The sequence below is a fragment of the Corylus avellana genome, chromosome ca8 (genome assembly GCF_901000735.1).
Source record: "Corylus avellana chromosome ca8, CavTom2PMs-1.0".
Classification (NCBI taxonomy): Eukaryota; Viridiplantae; Streptophyta; class Magnoliopsida; order Fagales; family Betulaceae; genus Corylus; species Corylus avellana.
The window spans coordinates 21942032-21964747 of NC_081548.1; the positions used below are offsets into that span (position 1 = coordinate 21942032).

At 34.6% G+C, this 22716-nt stretch overlaps 2 protein-coding genes across 2 annotated transcripts; both read right to left on the reverse strand.

Moving 5' to 3' along the window:
- Window positions 1-563: 563 nt before the first annotated feature.
- LOC132189040 (NADPH--cytochrome P450 reductase) lies at window positions 564-8051 on the reverse strand. The gene is made up of 18 exons (XM_059603515.1): window positions 7379-8051; window positions 6588-6647; window positions 6402-6478; window positions 6241-6298; window positions 6042-6125; window positions 5929-5965; window positions 4896-4965; window positions 4550-4744; window positions 4376-4468; window positions 3365-3590; window positions 3203-3286; window positions 2952-3103; window positions 2760-2856; window positions 2471-2620; window positions 2310-2387; window positions 2094-2216; window positions 1891-2004; window positions 564-1103 (listed from the first exon to the last, which is right to left on the reverse strand). Exons 1-18 carry the CDS (start codon window positions 7682-7684, stop codon window positions 1023-1025), a joined length of 2085 nt encoding a protein of 694 aa, XP_059459498.1. The 5' UTR covers window positions 7685-8051; the 3' UTR covers window positions 564-1022.
- Window positions 8052-12036: 3985 nt separating this feature from the next.
- LOC132189041 (protein ECERIFERUM 2) lies at window positions 12037-14956 on the reverse strand. The gene is made up of 2 exons (XM_059603517.1): window positions 14489-14956; window positions 12037-13190 (listed from the first exon to the last, which is right to left on the reverse strand). The coding sequence occupies exons 1-2, from the start codon at window positions 14918-14920 to the stop codon at window positions 12333-12335; spliced, it is 1290 nt and encodes a 429-aa protein (XP_059459500.1). The 5' UTR covers window positions 14921-14956; the 3' UTR covers window positions 12037-12332.
- Between the last annotated feature and the right edge of the window lie 7760 nt (window positions 14957-22716).

The window sequence follows — 22716 nt, forward strand, 5'->3', positions numbered from 1 at the left end:
AATAAAAAAAAAAATAAAAAATAGGAATCAACCCGACCTGCCATCATCCTAATCTGGACCATCAAGTCAAAAAAGACGATGGGCAACCAACCTCTTAGGGGGCGTTTGTTAAACATTCCAGCACTGTTCATTTTCTAGGACACTGTTTATGAATAAAAAATAATAATAATAATAATAATGATTGATATGGAAAAATGAAAAAGTGGTATTAGAAAGTAAAAATTTTTGTTTTGTAGTGATTATTTTATTGGAATAGTAATAAAAAGTAAATGATGTGATATAAAAAGTGAATGATTAGATATAAAAGTGAGAATGTTTTTTTTGAAAAAAATGAAGTGAATAGTGTGGTGGAGAATGAATAGTGCCAAGGTGTTTGACAAACACCCCCTTAGTAATGTCCAATAAATGAAAGGACAACAGAAAATGGCTTTAGTTTTTTTATCGGACCTAAACCAAATCCCAAAGAGAGTGAATCAGCAGAGTCTATTATATGCCATTCAAGGAGAAAATTTAACATCACAACCAGTTCAGTACTAAATGGTGCACATGGCAATGCCACACAATTTAGGTGAATCAATCTCTCAGTCCTATTTAACTTGCAGAACATTTTGAGACTACAGCTTTATTCCGCTATATCATCATTAATTCGTACAACACAATTCAAAACAACCTAATAACCACCTATGAGTATTTTGTTTCCCGACATCTTCATAACTAGCTACTATTATGTTGTTTCTAAAAATAAATGTTGCTCTTTTTTGGGGGTGGGGGGTTGGGGGAGAAAGAAAAAAGGCGGAGGGGGACAAAAATATCTTTCAAATCATAATTAAATTTTATAGGAACCACCGCACCAGGGCTTCAGTTTCCATCACCTTCGTCATAATCTGCTGCTGCTACAGCTCCAGGATGGCAGAAACTTGCCAGTAAAAGATGCTTGAGCTTGATGATAAAATAAATTGACTGCTACATTTGGCACAGATGCTACAAACAACCATGGATAGAAAATGGAAAATATGGAACTGTCACCATACATCTCTAAGGTATCGTCCATCCATCTGGAGTTTCTTTACTATAGCCTCCGCCTTTGATGAATCCACGCTTTCCTGAAATACATACCAGAAAAAATAAGATTTTGAAACACATATTCCTCCAATAGAAGACCAACCATGGCATCCAAATATCACTTACAAAAACTAAGGGAACGTTCGGTACACAAAATGGCAATTCCATTAGGAAGAAGAAATAGCCTTTATTAAGAATGAAAGGTGGAATAAAATAGCCTTGGTGTTAAAGTATGCATTTAGTCTAACACTTGGAATAGTCATTCTCTCATGGGCAATGGGAATAGCCTTGATGTTAGAGTATATGATAAGGATAAGATCATAATCATATAACACTTGTGAATGGCTATTCCAATGCTATTTCATTCCACATTTTTTTTTCATTTCGAATAAAAACTACTATTTTTCGTAATAGAATAGCAATTTCCGTGTACCCAAAAGTACCCTAAGTGAGATTGGTGAAAGGAAGTGCCAATTGGATGTTGCACGTTACCAACCAAATTAAGTAAATAAACATACAAAATAGGTTCCTGGTCAACAATAAGTCTAATGATATACTATAGTGAGCAGTCAAGAAATAAAATTGTAATAAATTAGGTGTAGCAGAGATAAACAAGAACATATAAAGGAAACATTATAAGTGTGTTAAGATGTAAAATCGTAACTTCAAGAATAAAAGCAACATATGTTGCAACAATAAGCAAACATATCCCTGAACCATATTATTCCATATATCCCTATAGATAGTTACCTCCCCTCAAGTATGAGTTTAGCTCTGGTCTTTTGAGTGTGTGCAAGGGAGGGAGGGAGGGAGAGAGAGAGTACTTACCTGCTGTTGGACAATAGTATGCAAAGCCCGATGAACATCTCTAGCCATACCCTTGGCGTCACCACAAACATAAAAGTATCCCCCCTGAGAAATCAGGCTCCATACGTACGCAGCCTGTGCATGAAAAAGAATTGTTGATGAAATCAGGAGTAATATGTTTATCTTACGAACAGCAACCTCTGCTTGCCCCCTACACTACTTACTTTGTCCATCATCTTATGTTGAACATACTCCTTCTGAGGCCCCTCCCGTGAAAATGCAACTATCATCTCTGACACCACACCTTGTTCCACAAAATTATTTAACTCATCCTCATAGATGAAATCCTACCAACATAGATAAAATTTAGGAAATCGTACAGCAAACTCACTTCTTTTCAAAAATTAGGATTCAAAGGTACGCATAGCAACAATCATTACCATCCGGCGATTTCTACATCCAAAGAAGAGTAATGCAGGGCCAAGCTGCACGTCCTCCTCTTTAAGGGCCGCTCTTTCCTGGACAAACAATCTTACTTTTAATCTCATATTTTCATACACTAGCAAGGAAACCCTATAATCCATTAAAAAAAAATCCAGACCTGTAGAAATCCTCTGAAAGGTGCCAAGCCAGTACCAGGTCCCACCATGATAACAGGAAGTGAATGATCAGCTGGTAACTTGAAATTAGATTGCCTAATAAAAATTGGAGCCCAGCTACAGTCATGGCTCTTCTCCAGAGGAACTGCATTCTGTTTCATATGGTTGAATGTTAGAAATATTTAGACCTAAGCTTTGTTCCTAGAGATGATCCACGCGTGGCATTGACAGAACCCCTTATAAAATTAGTTCAGCATTACAGCTCACAAAAGAAGGCCACATGAGTATTACCTTCATCCAGGTTGAACACACTCCTTTGTGAATTCTGCCAGTGGGAGTTGGACCATAAACCAAAGCACAGGTCACATGAACCCTATTGGGTGCAAATCTGTACAAAATATAGGAAGCAACAATATTAGGTGAAAGGTCTATATTATGAGATAAACCCACGTATGAGTACCATAACCAGGAAGGATAAAATACCTAGGCGAAGATGAGATTGAATAGTAACGGGGCTGCAAGCGAGGAGCTACTGCAGCAAAAAATACACCAAGGGGAGGTTTTGCTGACGGGAACTCAGCCATTACCTCAAGGAGACTTCTCTGACTTCCAACAACCCATTTTGAGTAGTCATCCTGAAAAATGAAAAACACAGCAAATTTTGACACAAACACAGACAAAAAATGTGAAACAAGAACACAAAGACAAAGTCGGGTGGGGAGGGATTTGTTAACCTTCCCCTGAGGCGAAGATAAAAACTTGAGCCTCTCTACTTCACTAGGTTCAACAGCATGAGCAGCCAAAGCAAGTAGCGCAGCCTGAAAGAATAAACAATTAGGAACCAGTAAGACCAAATATTTAAGTAATAAAATAAGCTGCAAATGCAAAGAGATAACCTTCCGAGGAGGATTTAATAGATCAGTATAACGAGCCAATGCAGTGCGGAGTGTGCAAGGACCAGGGAAAGGAGGTGGCAATGAGCTTCCAAGGGGTGTGCCATCATCATTGTCAGTGTAAATAGAGAACAGCAAATCTAGAGGTTGACCCAACAATTTCCCAGCTTCTTCAACAGTTTCATCACAATTCTCAACATAAACACCCACATGGTCTCCAGTTTCATACCTGAGAAAAAAAAAAGGGAGGAATGATAGTCACCAGTTAAAGACTTGATTCTAGAACTAATATAAAGTACAACACATTAATCCACTATTTGTTAAACATCGGGGGAGAAAGGGGGGATGGGGGATGGGGGGTGGGGAGCACATATTGGTAAGCAAATAAAACATCCTAGAAGACTATATACACAAGCCAGGATGTTACAACCACTCCAATCCTAACCGGTTACAATATAAGATTCTAGGTTTTCATTTCTTTCCAATACTTCCATTGACAATTGGATAAAGCATTTGCGCAAATAGAGAAATATATAAACACAAAAACACCCTGTGACCTAGGTTGCCTAAGTGATAAATCTATTTCCTTGTCAATTGTATGATTGGAGAGATGATAAACAAAATATCATACTTCAAATGCCAACAAGATCTTAATCTAAGAAAAACCCCACCATGGAAGGGAAAATACTGGGTTCATTTGACAAAACATTTTAGAAGGTGCTTTTTCTTTTTGGTTGTGTTGTAAAATAAAGGTAAAAATAGTTTTGAGTGTTTTGAGTTGTTTGTTAATGCTTTAGCTTTTGCTAAAAAGATAAAAAGCTACCCTAAAAAGCATTGCCAAATGATCCTACTGTTTGCAAAGAAAAAAAACACAAAAAAAGCAACTACTCTTTTTTATGGCTAACTTCCAGGCAGAGCCTGGTCAATGGAATGCATGAGTTATAGGTGACCAGAATAAAATCATTAACTTGAAACCCAAATTTGCAAGGAAGTACTATGTAGTTATGAACTTACTTTACACCCGTCCCTGAAATATCAAACTCCAGATGTATGCACGAGCGATCAGACTCAGGTCTGTGAAGCTCTTTTTGAACAGCAACATTAACCCTTCAGGCAAAAAAAATAAAACCAATTTTAGTAAACAATAATTACAGTGATATGACTAACAACATTTACATCTCAAAGCACCTGCAAGGATGGTGTATATCAAATGAAGCAGTCCCATTTGCCATGTTTGAATAATTATCCTCACAAGATGTAATAGTAGGATCATGAATCACTACTCTATATTCAGGAATAACAGCTGTATATGGAGTAGATACAGTATTTGCATCATCCTCATCTCGAAGCAACTGATCTAACTCAGGCCACAATTGTTCCTTCCTATAAAAGAACAACCAAATCATTCAAGCAGAAAACACAAGTCCTACTGGACACTAATGCTCAATCTTCCCAAAGCTAACATTAGAAATCAGTTAAAAATTTTGCAACAGAATAGATAAAAGTTAAGTCTATTAAAGACTATAAAGTATACCAAGCAGCAAAATCATCCTCAAGACATTGATCATCATCACCTAGACCAACCGGAATGAGACGCTTTGCACCTGCACCAAGATGTATAACGCTTTACACAGATTTGACAACTAAAACGAAATTGAAGACTTCATTTCATGGTGTCTAGCAAATATTGATCAACAACTATGCTCTTACAAAATTGGAAGTTACTAGTTCGGTATACGTGGGTATATACTTAGCATATCACTAAGTCGCGTTTTGAAAGAAGCTCAAGTATGAAACCAGAAAAAATTAAGTTTCACACAGCGAATATATTACGACCAACCACTGATTCAATTGAATGCACAATCTCAAAAGTTAAGGAGCCAAATGAAAGAATGACCAATTTTGGTTTCAAGAGTCGAGCCAAAAACTTAAGAGGGTGAGAAATTAATGATGATTATCCAGCAACCAGAATCAATATTTAAACAACAAGATGAGCTTGCTCTGTATAAAACCCGGTTGAAAGAAACCTCTAAAGTTACAAAGATGAGATCCACAAATTTGGTTAATGGGGTTTTGATAAACCTAAAACATTATGTAAGACAATTTGGCAGCAGTGCAGAAAATAATAATTTAGACCAGTTAAAGCAGACAAACAGTGTCTCCCAGTCACTCACTGAATTCGCCATCCTAAAATTAATTTATCTGAAAATTACATATCAATTACTAAACACTACAAATAACATAACCTCACACACCACTAAAGCATTCACAAAGCATTTAGCTGAAAGTTCACAAGCTCATGTCACATCAACAAGCCAATATCACTTATAGTCAGGCTACCATTAAAAGAGAATGCTAATATTCCCATACTTGTATTATACATGCTTATCTTCATTGAAATCTACCACAAGTACAAACTTTTTTATGCTGTTGAAGTGCTACAAAATGCTTCCTAGTCCAAACAGTAAATTTGTAGCCCATAATTGGCGCAGTTACAGGATTAGACAATAGAAGATCAGCAGAAGATGCTTCTCATGATAGTGAATGTCAATATTGAAAACAAATACCTTGTTCGCTAAGTCGTTCATCAACCACCTTCCCAATCTGTTGCAAAAGGGGTGCCATCAGATGTCACAGTTACAATATGATATGGATGAGCATACCCAACTTACTAATTTACCTTATTGAAATGTTCATATTGCCGGTTACCCAAACCAAAAACACCATATCTGAGCTGTTGAAGCCATGGATCCCTATCTTTACCCTGAAAATAGAATTTAAGGCATTTTAATATATCAGCTAAAAATTAAAGTGGAAATTCAACCAGACTGTGACTTCATAATCTGTTTTCATGGTTGATTCGCAGTAAATCTACCAACCTCAGCAAACCATTTGTAAAATCTCGCAGCATTATCAGTTGGCTCCCCATCACCATAACTACAATGTCAAGCTCAAATATATTGAATATACCATGCATTCTGAAAAGCAATATGCATTCCAAGTTTAACATAATGCCATTTAAGTTAAAGATCTATCTTACGTGGCCACCATGAAAAAAGCCAAAGTCTCTTTCTTCAGTTTTTCTTCATATTGATCGTCATCCGCGGCATAATCATCCTATTTTAAACATAGTCAACAAGAAGTTGAATAGTAAATGTTTTTTCTTTAAAGAAGCAATCATGCATCCCATGATGCAACATCACACAACAATTCCAATCCAACATACCAGGTCAACAACTTTGACAGCTGCTTTATCATATCTTGCCCTGATCTCTTCAGCTAAAGCCTATAATTAAAAAACGCAAACATAAAAGCCTTAAGAACACTTATGCAAAAGTGATAAAAATAAATATAAATTGCTTGTGGAAAAACAATGACGAAAATAAACTTTTTTATTGAGGAACCGACTCTTTCAGGAGTTCAAGTCACGTATTAACATAGATTGTAACCATCCAGGATAGAGAATTAGCGATGAACATCCCCTACCGTAATGATTGTGGTGTTCCCAACTAAATTAGCAAAATGTGTGATTATTAGTACACCAAGCAACATGTTATTAATGATTGAGGAACATGTTGCCTGATACTGTTTAAGACCAGGTTCCGTACATCAGCTGAAAACTAACCAAGAAGCTGCTTGGCTATCGTTTAGGGAGCGCCCTTCTCGCATTGGGAGCAAAAACCAGGGCAGAACTTTCTCCTAAATGCAAGAAATGCCTAATTCACACAGCGCATCCTCGACTCATGTCCACTGTAATCCGAATTCTAAACAAACTGGAATTTCATAGCACCAATCGTACCAATTCTTGCAATAATGAATTAGGATTCAACTATGTGAGACAAGGAATTACACATAATACAAACCAAACCAATAAATAAAAGACGTTTCAGGTGTAATCCTCACTCCAAATCTTCAGCTTAACACCATAACTACCACAAATCACACAATCAACAGCTAAACTGTTTCATACTTCAAAACCAAGAAGAAGAAGAAGAAGAAGAAGAAGAAGAAGCTTACCTTAGCGAAGCCCTCAGCAGTGCCGGTCTGAGTACCAAAGAAAATGGCAACCTTAGACTTCCCGGACTCTGCTTCGACCTCGTCGTCCTCGTCTTTGACCGACAACTTGGGCACCACCACCGGCTTGACCTCCCTGCTACCATTCCGATCCCACGATCTCCTCCACACCAACACGACCAACAGCCCGATCACCACAGCCAACGACGTCGTCGCGATCACCACCGCCGAGTCCGACACCGACCCGCCAAGCGATATCCCCAGCGCCGATTCCAGCGTCCGTACCAACTCCGAATCCGAACCCCCCATCGTGTCAGTCCGATCCGAAATTTAAGCTCCAACCAAAAAAAAAACACAAAGCTCTTTCGTACGGACAAGCTTTTCACTCAGGCTAGGGCTTTTCCTCTTTCCTCTTTTCTCTTTCTCTTGCGTCTTTTTGGAGAGCTCGGGAAGCCCTAAAAGCCGGTGGTTGTTGTGTGTAAGAAAGCTAGTGAGGAAGAGAGAGAGAGAGAGAGAGAGAGAGAGAACGGCGTGGAGACCAGAGCTACCTGTCTGTGTGAGAGATAGAACAGCGTGGAGACCAGAGCTACCTCTCTGTGTGTGTTGTGAGGTGGGTCCCACTGGGTTTGACTATAAGTTTTGGGCGCTTTCAATTATCTTCACGAGGGATTCAGATCGGAATTGCATGGTGCAATACTACTGCAATAGGCCATTCATTCTAAACGAATGGTCCAGCTAAGATAGCAATGAAAAATAAATAAATAAATAAAAATAATTTGGACCCATTCGGTACCCTTCCACCCCACCGTTTTCGAGTGAGAGTAATGCTATATATATTTTTATTTTTATATCGTCATTACTATTTCATTGTACCATATGGCAGTGCCGGGATGGAATCGGAAATCTTCACGTGTGGGGGCAAAATTATGAAAATTGCCTTTTGGGGGGTCGGGTATTTATTGAGGAATTATTTTGTGGGGGCTTCATTGCAAACATGGGCTTTCCCCTGTAATGTCAATCAATTTTTAAATTAATTTCTTGTAAAAAAAAAAATCACTGGCTAATTGACATGATCACCGGAGCAAGTGAAATTGTATTGAGATAAAAATGTCTTACTTTGTTATTTGCATTACACATGATTTGAGCCGTTTATTTGTCTGATTATCCGTAACGCAATAACAATTAAGATAAAAATAGAATAGAAGCTCGGTGTATTACATTTCTAAATAATATATATATATATACTGTAAAATATTACCTTGAATATTGCATGGATCTGGGCCTGAAAATCAAAGATTCTCCTATGCGAGCGTTCAATACGTGTGACGTTCGCGTTTGCGGTCGCTTACGGCAACTGAATTCTGCGCGTTGACAAATCGTCGATTGGTGCTGTTTTTTATCTCAATAATATATAGATATAGCATTACCCGTTTTGTTTTGTTCACGTTTACCGGAGCGGTATTCAGCGCTTTGACAAAAGCTGTATTGATGTTCAGGATTTCGCGCTTTTTCTTTTGTGACTTTTGTGTTGTTTACTTCCGTTCAGTACGCCACTTTCTTTTTTTTATGGCTTTGTTTGGTAAACCTTGACAGTAAACATTGACCACCGGGATACAGAACTGAGTAGATTGATGTAAAATAAATAAATAAATAAAAATAAGAATGTTTGGTATTTAAAAAAAAAAAAATGATATGGAAAGGTGAAAATGTTTTGTTTTATAATTATTTTTTTATTTAAATAGCAATAAAAGGTAAATGATGTGATATAAAAAATGAAAAAAATGATAATATTTTGATGTTGATTTTTTTAAAAAAAATAAAGTGAATAGTATTGAATATTGAGGAGAGGGGAAGGGGTTTACCAAATGGGGCCCAAGCCTTTCATGGATTAAGGATCCCTACTGGCTTCTTACAAAAAAAAAATTAAAATTAAAATAATAATAATAATAACTTCATTTAGGATCTCTGAACTACCACTTGTTTTGAGAATACCTCAAATGTTATAAACTCTCAATTTTACCCCTCTTAATTTTCAATTTGATACAATTGACCTTTCCCATTAAAAATACAAACTAACGCTTCAATTTTCTTTTCTTTTTTTCAATTTAAAAATTAAGGGTAAATTGAAAATTTTATAAAAGTTTCAGAGATATTTGGGAAACATAATTTTCCCAATTCAACTCAATTCTTTGCTAAATTCATGTTTGGCAACCTTTTAAACTCAATTAAAAGATTTTCACCTTAACTAATAAAAATTATAAATAAACATTTTAAAAGTATTAAAAAAAATTTAAATATTTAGGGGTGGCCGGACCACTCCTAAGTAGCAGTTGGGGGTGGCAAGCTTGCCACCCCCATTAGCTAGGTGTGGATCGGCCACCCCCAACCGATTTAAGGGGGCGGCTGAAAGTAGCCTCTAGGGGAGCTAGGTGTGGATCAGCCACCCCCAATCGGTTTAAGGGGGTGGCTCGGCCACTCCCGTCTAATTTGGGGGTGGCCGATTCACCCACTAGGGGTGGATCGGCCACCCCCAAGTAGTCGTTGGGTGTGGCTCGGCCACCCCTAGACACTTGGGGGTGGCTGATCCACCCCTTGGTGGTGGTCTGGCCACCCCTAGGGATGGTTCAAAATTTAACCTAATTTTTGTATTTTTAAATTTTAAATTTTGTTTTTTAATATTTTGGTTGTTTTTTAATTATATTTTTTATAATATATCCTTAAACATAATCTCAACTCTTTTTTTTTTCTTCTAAATTCACAATCCAAAAAAAAAAGAAAAGAGTTGATTTGAGTAGAAAAAAATCGTAATCTCAAACAAGCTTTTCATCAATTTTAACGTCAAAAAACTGATGAAATAGGTAGATTGCATCAAATTAAAAGATCATGAGTGAAATTAAGAGGTTTTGAAACTTGTGGGGTCTTTTCAAATTGCGTAGTAATTCATGAGTCTTTCGTGAAGTTTCCAAAAAAAAAAAAAAAAAAATCCCTAATTGGCTATTTGAACTCGAGCACCGAAAATAAAGAGTTACAAAACTTATATGTGTTTGATAAAGATTTTTCTTTAAAAATAAAAAAATAAAAAAGGTCAAACTCACTTGTCCACATCACTAAAAAAGTTTGGTACTCGTATTAGTTTTATATCACATCAATCAATTAATTCCAATTTTCTCCTATCAAAAATTTCTTGTTTTTGGATGATTGATTGAAATTTGGGTAACAAGTGAGCATCTCAATCTTTTTTTATGGATAGTTTGTCCAAATTTCAACGAATTTTAATACCTCGCGTATAGAGATCCAATCTTTTTTTTCTTTTTATTTTCATATAGAGGTTCAGATGATGAATTAAGATGGATTCTGATTCCAATTATTAATCAAGGATTCTTGATACCACTGTATAAAGACCACAAATTACGCAGAAGTTTTCTTCAAAACTAAAAGTCTGTTGGGAATTACGTTTAATAAATAAAGTTTTTACGTCAAAAACAACTTTGGGCAAAAGTTTCATTTTTAAGCTTTTACTAAAAGTGCGTTTTGATCATTTTTAGGCTTTTTGAATCTCTACAATTGCTTTTAATTTTTTTAGCAAACGAACTTTTTTAGTGTTAAAAATACTTTTAGACCCCTCAAACGTAATTATAAGCAGACCCTAAGTTAAAGTTTCAAATTTTTTTTCCTGTTAAAAACCTTAACCAACTATATTTAAGAAGGCACCATCTCAATCAAACCGCTTATGTATTGCTAATTAAGCGGTTTGATTGAGATGGTGTACCGCTTATGTATTGCTAAACCAGAGGGGGTGTCACTAGCTTTACAAGTCATGATTTTGTCGTTTGTTTTATGTCCTTCCTCCTTCGGTCCTTCCTATTTTTTATAACTTTGTGGTTGTTTTGACTTCCCTTCGATTTACAATGAACACGTGGACGGTCCATAATGCTGGTGGTGGAGCTATCGACTATCGAGCGTCGCGTTTTGTGTCGCATGCCTGTGGGCCAAGCTCGTATTAGGTCTAGTCTCAGGCCCATATGTTTTATATGTTTCTTTTTTTCTTTATCGACTTGCAACCAAAGACGAATATTTGCCCAATTGGGTCTGGGACAGGAGAGCCCATTACAAACGGATCACATTAGTCCCAAATACTGAAACCACCTAGGCTCGATGGTCCAGTCCATTAGGCATATAGGGATGCGCAGTAGAGAATTAAGAGGAGTGCTATACATTTTAAATTTGTGTTCCCAAAAGTTGGTTCCCAAATAATGCATCACCATCTCATGTGATTTATTATTTTGGAAAGTGTGTCACCAACTCATGAGATGATGACATATCATTTGAGAACCAAATTTTAGAAAACAAATTTGGAATGTGTGACATTTCTCAGAAAATAATATGCCCCTTAACACCACAACGTGCAACGTATACGTAAGGTGGTACCATACTAGACTATCTCTGTCTTCGACTCTTACATATCCATAATTTGAAACAAGTGAAAGAAGTCAGGATTTGTGTCATTTTTAAAATGATGTGTCATTATCTCATAAGTTGGTGACACATTTTTCAAAATAATAAATCTCATGAAATAATGACACATCATTTAAAAATTAACTTTTGAGAAAAAAATTTAAGATGTATATCATTTCTCGTCTTTTTCTGCTCTTACAAATACATCTAAAAACAACAACATAGTATATATCATATCAATCATCAAACAGAAGTAGCACACAACTTATATATATATACACAGAGGAATGCTTTTTTGCATTCTACCAACCATCTCACCACCATCTCTTCTCTCTATACTTATTTTTCTCTTTTTTTTTTTTTTTTTTTTTTAAATTTTTGAAAAAATCAAGATCCTAAAGTGAAGAGATGGTGGGAAGATGGTTTGCAGAATGCAATGAAGCATTCCTCTCTCTCTATATATATATCCAGGGAATCAGCCTGCATGTCAATCTTTTACTATTTAAACGACATTCCAATCCCTTTCAAGCTTATTTATGAGCAGCGGGAACTGATTTTCAGGAAGAACCATGGAGACCACCAACCCATCTCTCCCATCTCCCTCCCCTTTCCCATTTATTGGCCCTGGAAGCACCAAAACAACACCTTCATCTCCAACCCCATTGATGGCATAGTTGGCAAAAGCAGGTCTATTTCCCTTCATTTCCAGCCCATAAATCTTTGCTTCTTCCAGATTCACAAATGTCAAGTTTGCTCCATATGCTATATAATCGGCCTCCCCATTTTCTATCTCCACCATTTCTTCATTTTCCTCCACTCTTTTCTCAGCTATCAGCTCTGCCAACTCCGATATATCGGCTTTCGCCACTGAGAAATCGGCTTCAACTGCGCTCAGCACCATGGCATTGGTTGGATATTCATTTTCCCTGTTGTGGGAATTTGTTTTACAGATTGTTACAATCCTTGTCTCCCCTTCCCTGATTTCAGATAAATATTTCCATATTATAGCAGAGAGGACTTGGAAATGTGAGATTTTGGCCACGGCACGAGCTTTTGCTACCATCTGCTCAAGTTGTTCTGCGGTGACATGGAAATAGTTCGTGTCCATTTTACAGATACTGGCAGTTAGCCAGCAATCTCCTACGGGGTCCACCCTTTTCAATGTGGGAATTGATTTATTGGGAATAGTAGGTGGGAATTTGGGTTTCCTGGGAATTGGCGCGTGGAGACACTTCGGTGGCGCGTGACCAGACAAGATCTGGCCCCACAAATTGATGAAGGCTATGGCTGCGAATGCATCTCCAAGAACATGAGCCCAGCTGAGTCCAACGGACACTCCTCCATGTTTGAACCGTGTGAACTGATCACAAGTCGTGCCCGGCCGGATGAAGAAAAAAGGGGTCAAAATAAAGGGTAAAATTATTCTCTTTTTAAATATTAAAAAAAAAAAAAAAACACTTTTAAGATAATATTTAACATCGTAAATTCGTAATATCCACCACTAACAGACATCCACCCCCTTTATATCTACTTTATTGCTTATAAAAACATTAAATAACTTAAAAATTTAAAAAAAGAAAGAGAAGGAGAAGTGACCTTTTTGACTACTAGAATGAATAAATTAAGGGCATTTGGATCCTTTCCGGTCCAAATAGATCGGAGAAGAGCCGGTTCTTGTTAAAGTGGGATAAAATTGTCTAAATTTTTTTTAGACAATTTTGCCCCTATACTAAAGAGAATTGGATCCTGTCCAAATTAAGGTGGGTGTGATGCACTTAATGCTTAATGGGACAACCTAATCAAAATATCAATAGGGATGGGACTGAGACTACAAGGTTTTAGGTTTACTTGAAGGGATTGGGATTATGGCAATAGTGTGAAAATTGCCTATCAATTTTTTAAAAAAAAATTTCGACTATCCATTTTCATCCAACAGTCACTAACCCACTACATATCCCACTCAATATAAAATATTATTTATATTTAAAAAATAAAAATAAAATATTAAAAAATATGGGGTGGTTCAGCCACCCCATTCTCCCCATAGGAGGTGGCCGACCACCCCAGCTCAGCCATGGGGGTAGCTTCGGCCACCCTCAAGGGCCGGTCTTTGGGGGTGGCCGAACCACCCCTTATGGCCATGGGGTGGCCCACCCCCAACTGACCTTTTGGGGTGGCCGGCCACCCCATAGTATTTATTATTTTATTTTAATAATTTATTATTTTATTATTACTAGGACATGTGGTGGCTTGTAGACACTTGAATAATATTAAAGGGCTAGGATCGATAAAATTAGGGGCTTAGCAATTTTGCCCCCATTGCTGAGGATTCGGATCCCAAGAATTTACCTGGATAAGTTTTCTTTTCAAGAGATCATGGACTAATCCGACAGTATGTGTCCAAAAGAAAAAAACCCCGAAACATATGGGAACAGAAAATAAAGCTCATCCCAATTCCCATGTGGGCATTCATCCTTTATACTCTAGTCTAGCTAACTAGCTCTAACTTCTCGCTCATACATAATTATAGAAATTGAGTGAAAGAAATAAAACGTACTTTTAAAAAAAATAATATTTACTTTTTTCATATAATCATTTCTTGAATAATTGTGAAACAAAAATATAGAGAATACTGACGGGGGAGAAAGAGAGTAATACCTGTATAATGACGAGAGGTGAGAAACCAAGATCAGGACCAAGATGTTGAGTATAAGCAAGGGAGCTATGAAAAGAGTGATCCTTGGTGGCCAAAACTTGTTCAATGGTTTGGTCGCAGTCGGCTTCAACGATTCGGATTCCACTATCGTTGCACTTGATGAAGGGCCGGCCGGTTTCGGATCTCCGAACCCTCCCTGAGGCGGTGAAGAAGCGAGAGAGGCAATGGAACAAGGGTCCCTTCAAGTCCTCTGGTCTCAGCCCTTCAGCTGCTTCACTCGTAAAGAAGTAAACCCCTTCAATGTAATGGAGCTTCATCGCCAAGTCCATGTCTGTCAGCTCCGAAACCTTGTTCTCGCCGGTCTGTGTCGCCGGCACCGCAGTCGTTAGCTTTCTGTTACAAATCTCCGGGCTTCCCATACTTGTTGAGACCATAGTTGTTCAGGATTTCCCTTTTGAGTATAACAATGCAGAGAGACAAGATCCGCTTCCCTTAAATAGCTGCCCGCCCCTTCGTTCGGGGATATTCACGACGTGGCATGTTACCTTCTCTTGATTGTTTTTTTTTTTTTTTGAATTTTCTTAGAATAAATATATTCTTAACATGTGTTAGAATAACCGGTTATAAAAATAAAAATTAATAGATATTATAATTCTATCTAACATTTATTTGAATTAATTATTATTAAAAAAAAATCTAATAATTAATTTAAATTGTCACATTAATATTATTGGACAATTATAGCATAAAAATATAAAATCTAACATTATTAAAAAAAAAATAAAACTTTTTATGATCTCCATTCAACTCATGTTAAGTCAACGTGCGAAGTGAGTGCGATAAAATGAGCCTGAAAATTTTATTATAAATTTTTTTATCAATTCATATTTAATTTTACCCTTTTTTATTTTTTATTTTTTAATTGGCCCCAAAAAATAATTTTGACCCTATTTTTAAATTTTTTGGTCCTATCCAATAAAAAATTTTAGCCCTATTTTTTTTTTTTGGGGTCATACTCTTAAGTTTTTTTGTTTTTTTTGCCCTTACTTTCAAACATTCATTTTTTTGGTCATATTGGTAGTCTTTAGTTCATAAAAAATAACCAAATTTTTTTTTTCAAAAAAAATTCTAAAGAATGAAAACATAAACAAATGAATAAAATTCGTTGAGCGGTTCTGGACCATTTAAAAAATTTACAAAAAAAAAGTAAAAAAAGTGTTCTTATTCTTCTTTACGACACCTAGGTTTTAATGGGTTATGCACGATAAAGTGAAAGAAAGAAAAATGATCAGAACAGCTGGATAATTGAATACCACTTCGGTAGTTGGCCGTTATGATTTAGATACAGCAGATTATGCAGCAGAACACACTAATATAACTCAATAATTGGTCAAATTTAAAATATTTATGAAAACAAATCCTATAATATAATTAATCCATCTTTGTTATTCATTATTAAAAAAAAAATAAATCAAAAGTATAAAACTTTTACATTATCGAGCGTAAAGTTCTGATAAATCTCACAAAAATTATTTTAATGAGAGCTTTAATGAATAAACTAAAAACTATATTTTCCCACATTAATAATGGTCGGTTGGAAGTTGTACGTCTTGGTGTTGTTGTTGGGGAAAATATATATTATGAAGCAGACCTTTTTAATTTTGAGCATTTAAGTGGCGACTTTCACGTGATCACATACTAATCACATTCACGCACTTGTCACAAGCATAAGGAAGAAGGATCCTCCAATTTCATTATGAGATTAGGGACTCTACCAATTGAAAACTGGCACCTATTCAAAATTAGGTTTCAATCTATTAAGGTTTCTTTTTCCACTTTTGCATAAACCTTATTCTTAAAAAAAAAAAAATCAAAAAATAATTTTTGACTCAAAGAACATTCTATTTATTTATTTATTTATTTTTTGAAAAAATTCCAGTCTCATTGAAAAAGGATCACGAGCATAACGTCTTTACATCAGAGAGCAAAAAGTTCTGAAAAATCGTAGCCGAAGCTACGAGGTTACAAATCATATATGCTTACATAAAAATCAAGCATTTAAGACCTATCTATGACATCAATGCCCGCTAACCTGTGAATACTTTTCAGTTGTAACATCAGATTTATTCCAAACAGAATCTAACTCAATGCATAGGTAACTATTCTTCGCTCTGAAAACATATCACATCCACAACCCAAAGATCTGAACAATCCTTATTCAAACAAAAATACAGACAACAAAAAATAGAGAAAACCCAGCCCAACAGAAAAACAGTCATAAAAGCATAAATCTGCTCTTGAGACACAACCCAAAGATCTGAACAATCCTTATTCAAACAAAAATACAGACAACAAAAAATAGAGAAAACCCAGCCCAACAGAAAAACAGTCATAAAAGCATAAATCTGCTCTTGAGAAAACTAGATCTACTCATCGACCCAAAACGATCAGAAAACTACATCATTTTTCTCGTAGATCGCTCACAAGAGCAGATCTAAAAAGAAAACTATTATTCAAAACAAATAAAATAAGCAATACAGCGAGCAAACCAGCAGCGATTGGAGTGGAGGAGATGATGGGCACCGACCAGCGTTGGCACGTGGTGGAGCGGATGGAGGAGAAAGGAGGCGCAACACCTTGGAGGGCGGGTGGTAGCGGTTGAAGTTGTTAATTTTTGGCCGAAAAATACCTACAAAAATTAAAAAATAATAATAACTAAAAAAAAAAAAACGCACAAAAGGGGAGGGTGGAGAGGAGGAGGGACATTCTAAAATCAAAATAGATGGCACCATGACAAATGTATACGGGCGTCTTCTTCATCTTTACTCATCTCTTCAAACTCAGCGACGAGTATTTGTATAATCAATTACCCAAATATATTATGGGCTTTATGTGTGAAAGGCGGGTAATGCTAAAAGATGAAATTGTGTTTCTTGTGACAAAAATATAGTTTTAGAATCACATAATGCAATTGAATGAGATAGATACCTTGGTTTTTACCAAAGGTTTTGGGAGTGAGGAGGTGAGGTGAGAACCCACTAGAAGACAGATGGATAAAAGATGTAATACAAAATATAAATTATCATTTTTCTTTATTAGAAAACGAAACAAACTAATATGTAAAGAGACCTGCTATTCATTCATTTCTCTTTTCTTTTCTTTTTTTTTTTAATTTATCATTGGATATGGAATGGGTCCTATAAATTTAACGGTGAATTTAAAAAGAAATTATCTCTCATTCTCTCTTTGGATTGGATCAAGAGTTAAAATTATCTTCCTTTATAACATTTTTCCATCATTTGAATAAAAAAAAAAAAAAAAAAAACTGTAGATTGAAGAATTAATTACTTTTGAGTTAAAATTACTTACTTACTTACTCTTTTTTTTTTTTTTTATGGACGCAAGTAATTACACATTGTAGATTGTAGATCCAGTTTTTTATGCCTGAATTTTATAACAGTAACTTTTTATATATATAAAAGAAAATGATTGTTTTTCTCTTTTCCCATCCTCCTCATTTTCAAAATTATCATTGGATATGTAGGCTTATGTGTGAAACCTACAACATAAGTCCCACATATTTAATAGTGATTTTGAAAATTGGAAAAATGGAAAAAGAACCCAGGGAAAATATATAGCATGTCTCATATATATATATATATATATATATATATATTGCCTTTTATCACCATGTGGTTTGAATAATTTTAAATGAGTTTTAAGACACCGAGGCTAATTCTATTTATAAACATTAATATGGGTATGCAAATTAATCATTTACGGCTTACAGATTGATAACTGACTTCCAGCTATTGGTAGCGATATAAATTTTTTTTCCATCGTTAACAAACAAATAACCGACTTAACTAATTTTTCAAGTGAAATTTGAATTTTATCTATTAGGTTTCATAATTGTTTTGTCCAATTGATTTGTGGTTGTTCTTTTGGTATGTGCTCCATTGATTTATTTTTTATTTCCATTTATTATAAAGCATAGGGCTGAAAAGGTGGGTCGTACCGTTAACCGCTATAACCATTAATCGCCTTAAAAGCGGTTAGTAAAAAATCGCTAACTGCCATTTTATATAATAATAATTATACTTATAACATTATCATTAAATTACAATTTTTTTTAGATAATTAAATCACAATTTAAGTATTAATATATTGTCACTATAATTTATATGATTATATTACATGATGAATTGATCATTAAATCATATGATTATATAATAACAAATAATACATATATAATATGACATAACTCATAAGTTATTGGTAAATTTATGTTGCGTACAAGGATTTTGGAAATTTTATTTGTATGTTATGTTTAAAACATTGATAAATGTTGATTCTTAACAAGTTATGAAATGCATTTAAAGACTTTTTTTTAAGTACAAGTAAATGTAAACTAATGTAAATTTGTGGTCAAATATTTTAGATTTTTTAATATGGGCTCCTTTTATACTAATTCGACCCAATTTGAGGTATATAACAAATTTTGATTCTAAAATGGCCCTGAAAAGGGAAAAAAAAAAAAAAAAAGGAAGAAAAAACTATTAAAGTGAGCCTCAAAAAAGCACAACTCTCAAAATTGGCCCAAAAGGCCCAACTTGTAAAGGCGGTTATTTATTTAATAATCGCTAACTGCGATTAACTGCCTAACGGTTGCAATTAGTAAAATTTATTAACAGCATTTTCACTCATAATAAAACATATGCTTTATTAATTATGTAGGAACAAGAAAGTTGATAAATCTTAACATAAAAACTTGTAACCGACAATTAATCAATTTAACCAATCACATATTAACAAAAAAAAATCGTAACTATTCATTCTCGGTATAAAGTCAAGAAATTAATTGACTTAAGTGACTTTCAAGATTTGGTAGGAAAATGTCTTTATTAACACCAATCCAACCAATAACAAACACCATTCATCATAGGTGCATTAAAACGATAACGAAATACTTTTCTTCTCCCTTTTATTTTTTATTTTTAAAAAAGAAAACAAAAATATCATCAAACAACCTAATTATATCACATTAAAACATTTAAAAAAAAAAAAAAAATTCAAATAACGTTAACCAGAACTAACAATTTTGGGGACCTCAACTTCAAAATATGTAGAAAAAATCATCACCAACAACCTCCGGCATTTTGAGGCTACATAATGGTGGAGAAAATGACCTTTACCTTCTCCATTCGAGCGACCTTTGTCCTGCCGAATAAACCCCTTTCCACGAACCAAGGGAACAGTGGCTACAATGGGATTTGGTTTGGGCTACACGCGGCATGTGTTTATTGGCTCATTCATTTATGGCAGTCTAAACACGTCGCACAGAGCATTAATTTCTGTCACTATTTTGAATAAACCACACAGGCCAAAAAAAATGTACTTAACATAAAAAATAAAAAATAAAAAGTTTACAATTATTGTGGTCCTTCAATGTAATATATAGGACTGTGGCCTACCCCTCAAACAACTGCCTATTTGTGAATTACCCTTTCAACTTTGAATTAGGTCGATGTCTATTATTATTATTATTATTATTATTATTATTTTGTAAAATGACAAAAATAACCCTTTCAACTTTGAATTACGTCGATGTCTATTTTTTGTTTTGCAATAAAATGACAAAAATACATTTAACAATTTTAAAGACATTTAAACAATTGAAGTTAGCCAATGGCATGCCAATTTGTTATGTGACGTTATCTCTCTCTCTCCCATAAATTTGATATTTGATGTATGAAAATTAATTTTTAAATTTGAGGGATCACGCTATATAAGCTTTAAAATATAAAAATAGACAGTGAAGTTGTGTATATAAGGGGGGAAGGGGTCCGAGGGGCTAAGAGTAAAGGAACAAGATCTTGTCCAATTCATTTTAACTGGATAATATTCAGTTAGTTATATTGGATGTATATTTTTATCTTTTCACTTTTTAATTGAACAAAAATACCCTTCCAATATAACTAATTGAATATTATCCAGTTCATTGTAATTCAAGGGTAAATGTATGGACATAGGTGTTAAATATTTGGAATAGAATCCCACTCAAATAACTTTCTCTCAATTTCAAGTGAAACGTTAATTATTTATTTTACTGTCAAGATTTTGTTTTATTGTATCTAATGTGACGTAACATCATATACACCATATGTTAATATGTATACCCCATTAAATATATAAAATATAATTTGAATCATGAATAATGTCATATTTTTCTTTTGTCTTCCAATTCTTTGAAAGCAATTTGACGCCATTTTTACAAAGGGGACTTTTATATATGATAAGGAGTATGGGAAAGATCTTCCCCTCTAGTCCTTTTCTCTCGTTCAATTAGGAGAAAAAAAAAAAGGGAAGCAAAGGCATTGACTAATCCAAATCAATTGATCCTATGCATATTTTGATTAAAGATGACTCTGTGAAGGGGGAGGTGTCAAACAAGTATTGAAAAATTCTTATGGGTGTCTGAGTGAGCGGTTAAAAATCGCTCTTCATCTATCATATGTTCGTTACATGGCTTAGGCAAATTTTCAATCCTTAATCATGATCTTGCGAATAGCGGAATATGAGAAGGTAGATGTAGAGATTGTCGGCAACCACCTATATATATATATATAATTTTATTGAGACTTTATTTTTAGGTGTTTCATGCAAAATAAAGATGTTATTTACTCATATAGTGCAGATTACACCCTATAAAAATATCAATATTATTTTGCAGTGTTATTCTCTGGATTTTTTTTTTTTTTTTTTTAACCAGAAAAAAAAAAGAAAAAAAGAAAAGAAAAAAAAAAGGAGCATTATAATTTATGAGTCTTTGGTAGTCATAGACTCATAGTCGGTAGACTCAGTACTGTTGATGGCATGGCCTTGTCAACTTTCCTCTGTGACTCTCATCCGATACTGCTTATGCGGAGGGTATTCGGGCAACTTTTTGGGCGAAGCTTTTATTTTGTCGTGCCCTGGATTCAAAACTTTGAGACTGAAGGAGTGACGGTCAATCAGGCCGAGCTTGACCTTGGGCCGGGCCGGGCTCAACCTGACACAATGTTATCAAACATAAATTAACTACCATGTTTGTAGTAACGGAAAATGTTCCATTTTTTTCCTAGTTACTCTCTCACTTTTTAAAATTACCATTTGAATTTGTGGGATTATATTGATTCCACACATAAATCCTACAGATTCAATTATAATTTATTTGTGGGATTATATGGATTCCACACATGAATCCTACAGATTCAATTATAATTTTTAAAAATGAGAGAAAAGAAAAAAAATCGGGAATGATGTATAGCACATCTTGTGTTAATTCATACAAATGAGTCTAATAAAGTAGCATGTGTTTTACTTTCTTATACTGGTTTGTATGAATTAATTACATATTGATTTGTAGCTAGTTTATGTCCAGTGTTATTCTTTCTCTGCATATAAAATAATGCTATATGTCACACATACATCATATAAATATCACATAAAGCTGATGTAGCAAGATCTAATGTGTATATATATATACATTGCCACGTCAATTTTGTATGATATTTATTGGCTGCTTGTGTGGTATGTATTATTACTCTTACATATATCCAAAGGTACTTTCTTAGTGTTCTCCTAGTTCTAAATGAGTATTATTTTATAAAAATATTTCAAGAGAAATAAATGTCACTTCCTTTTTTTATTTTGTTTTTTGTTTTTTTATTTTATTTTTTATTTTTTTATGAAACAATATCACCTATAACTAAAAGAACACCCAGAGAACACTTCAACCCAGTCTATGGACAGAGTTTTCTTTCAAATTGGATTGGAGGAACCTCCTTCATCATAGTCTATAAAATTGATATGTGTCCATTTTTTTAATAACACGTGAAATGCACATGAATTTTTAATATTATTTATTCAAACTTTGTTCATACTATTAAAAAATATGTGCATCTCACGTGTTCAAATGACACATGTTATTTTTATAAACTGAGTTTCTCCAACCCAGTTTAGAAGAAAGCTTTGTCCTTCTCCTATCCAAAATTAGTAGTGCTAAATTACATTTTCATCCTACAATGTTAATGTGACATCCCAACTAACTATTGGATCAGTAATTTTTTTTAAAAAAAAAATTTTAAAGTTTGTTGGGATTACCACATAAATATTATGGATAAAAATCTTAAAAAAAAAAAAAAAGTATTATCGATAAAAATGTAGTATATATAATTTCTTAACTCCT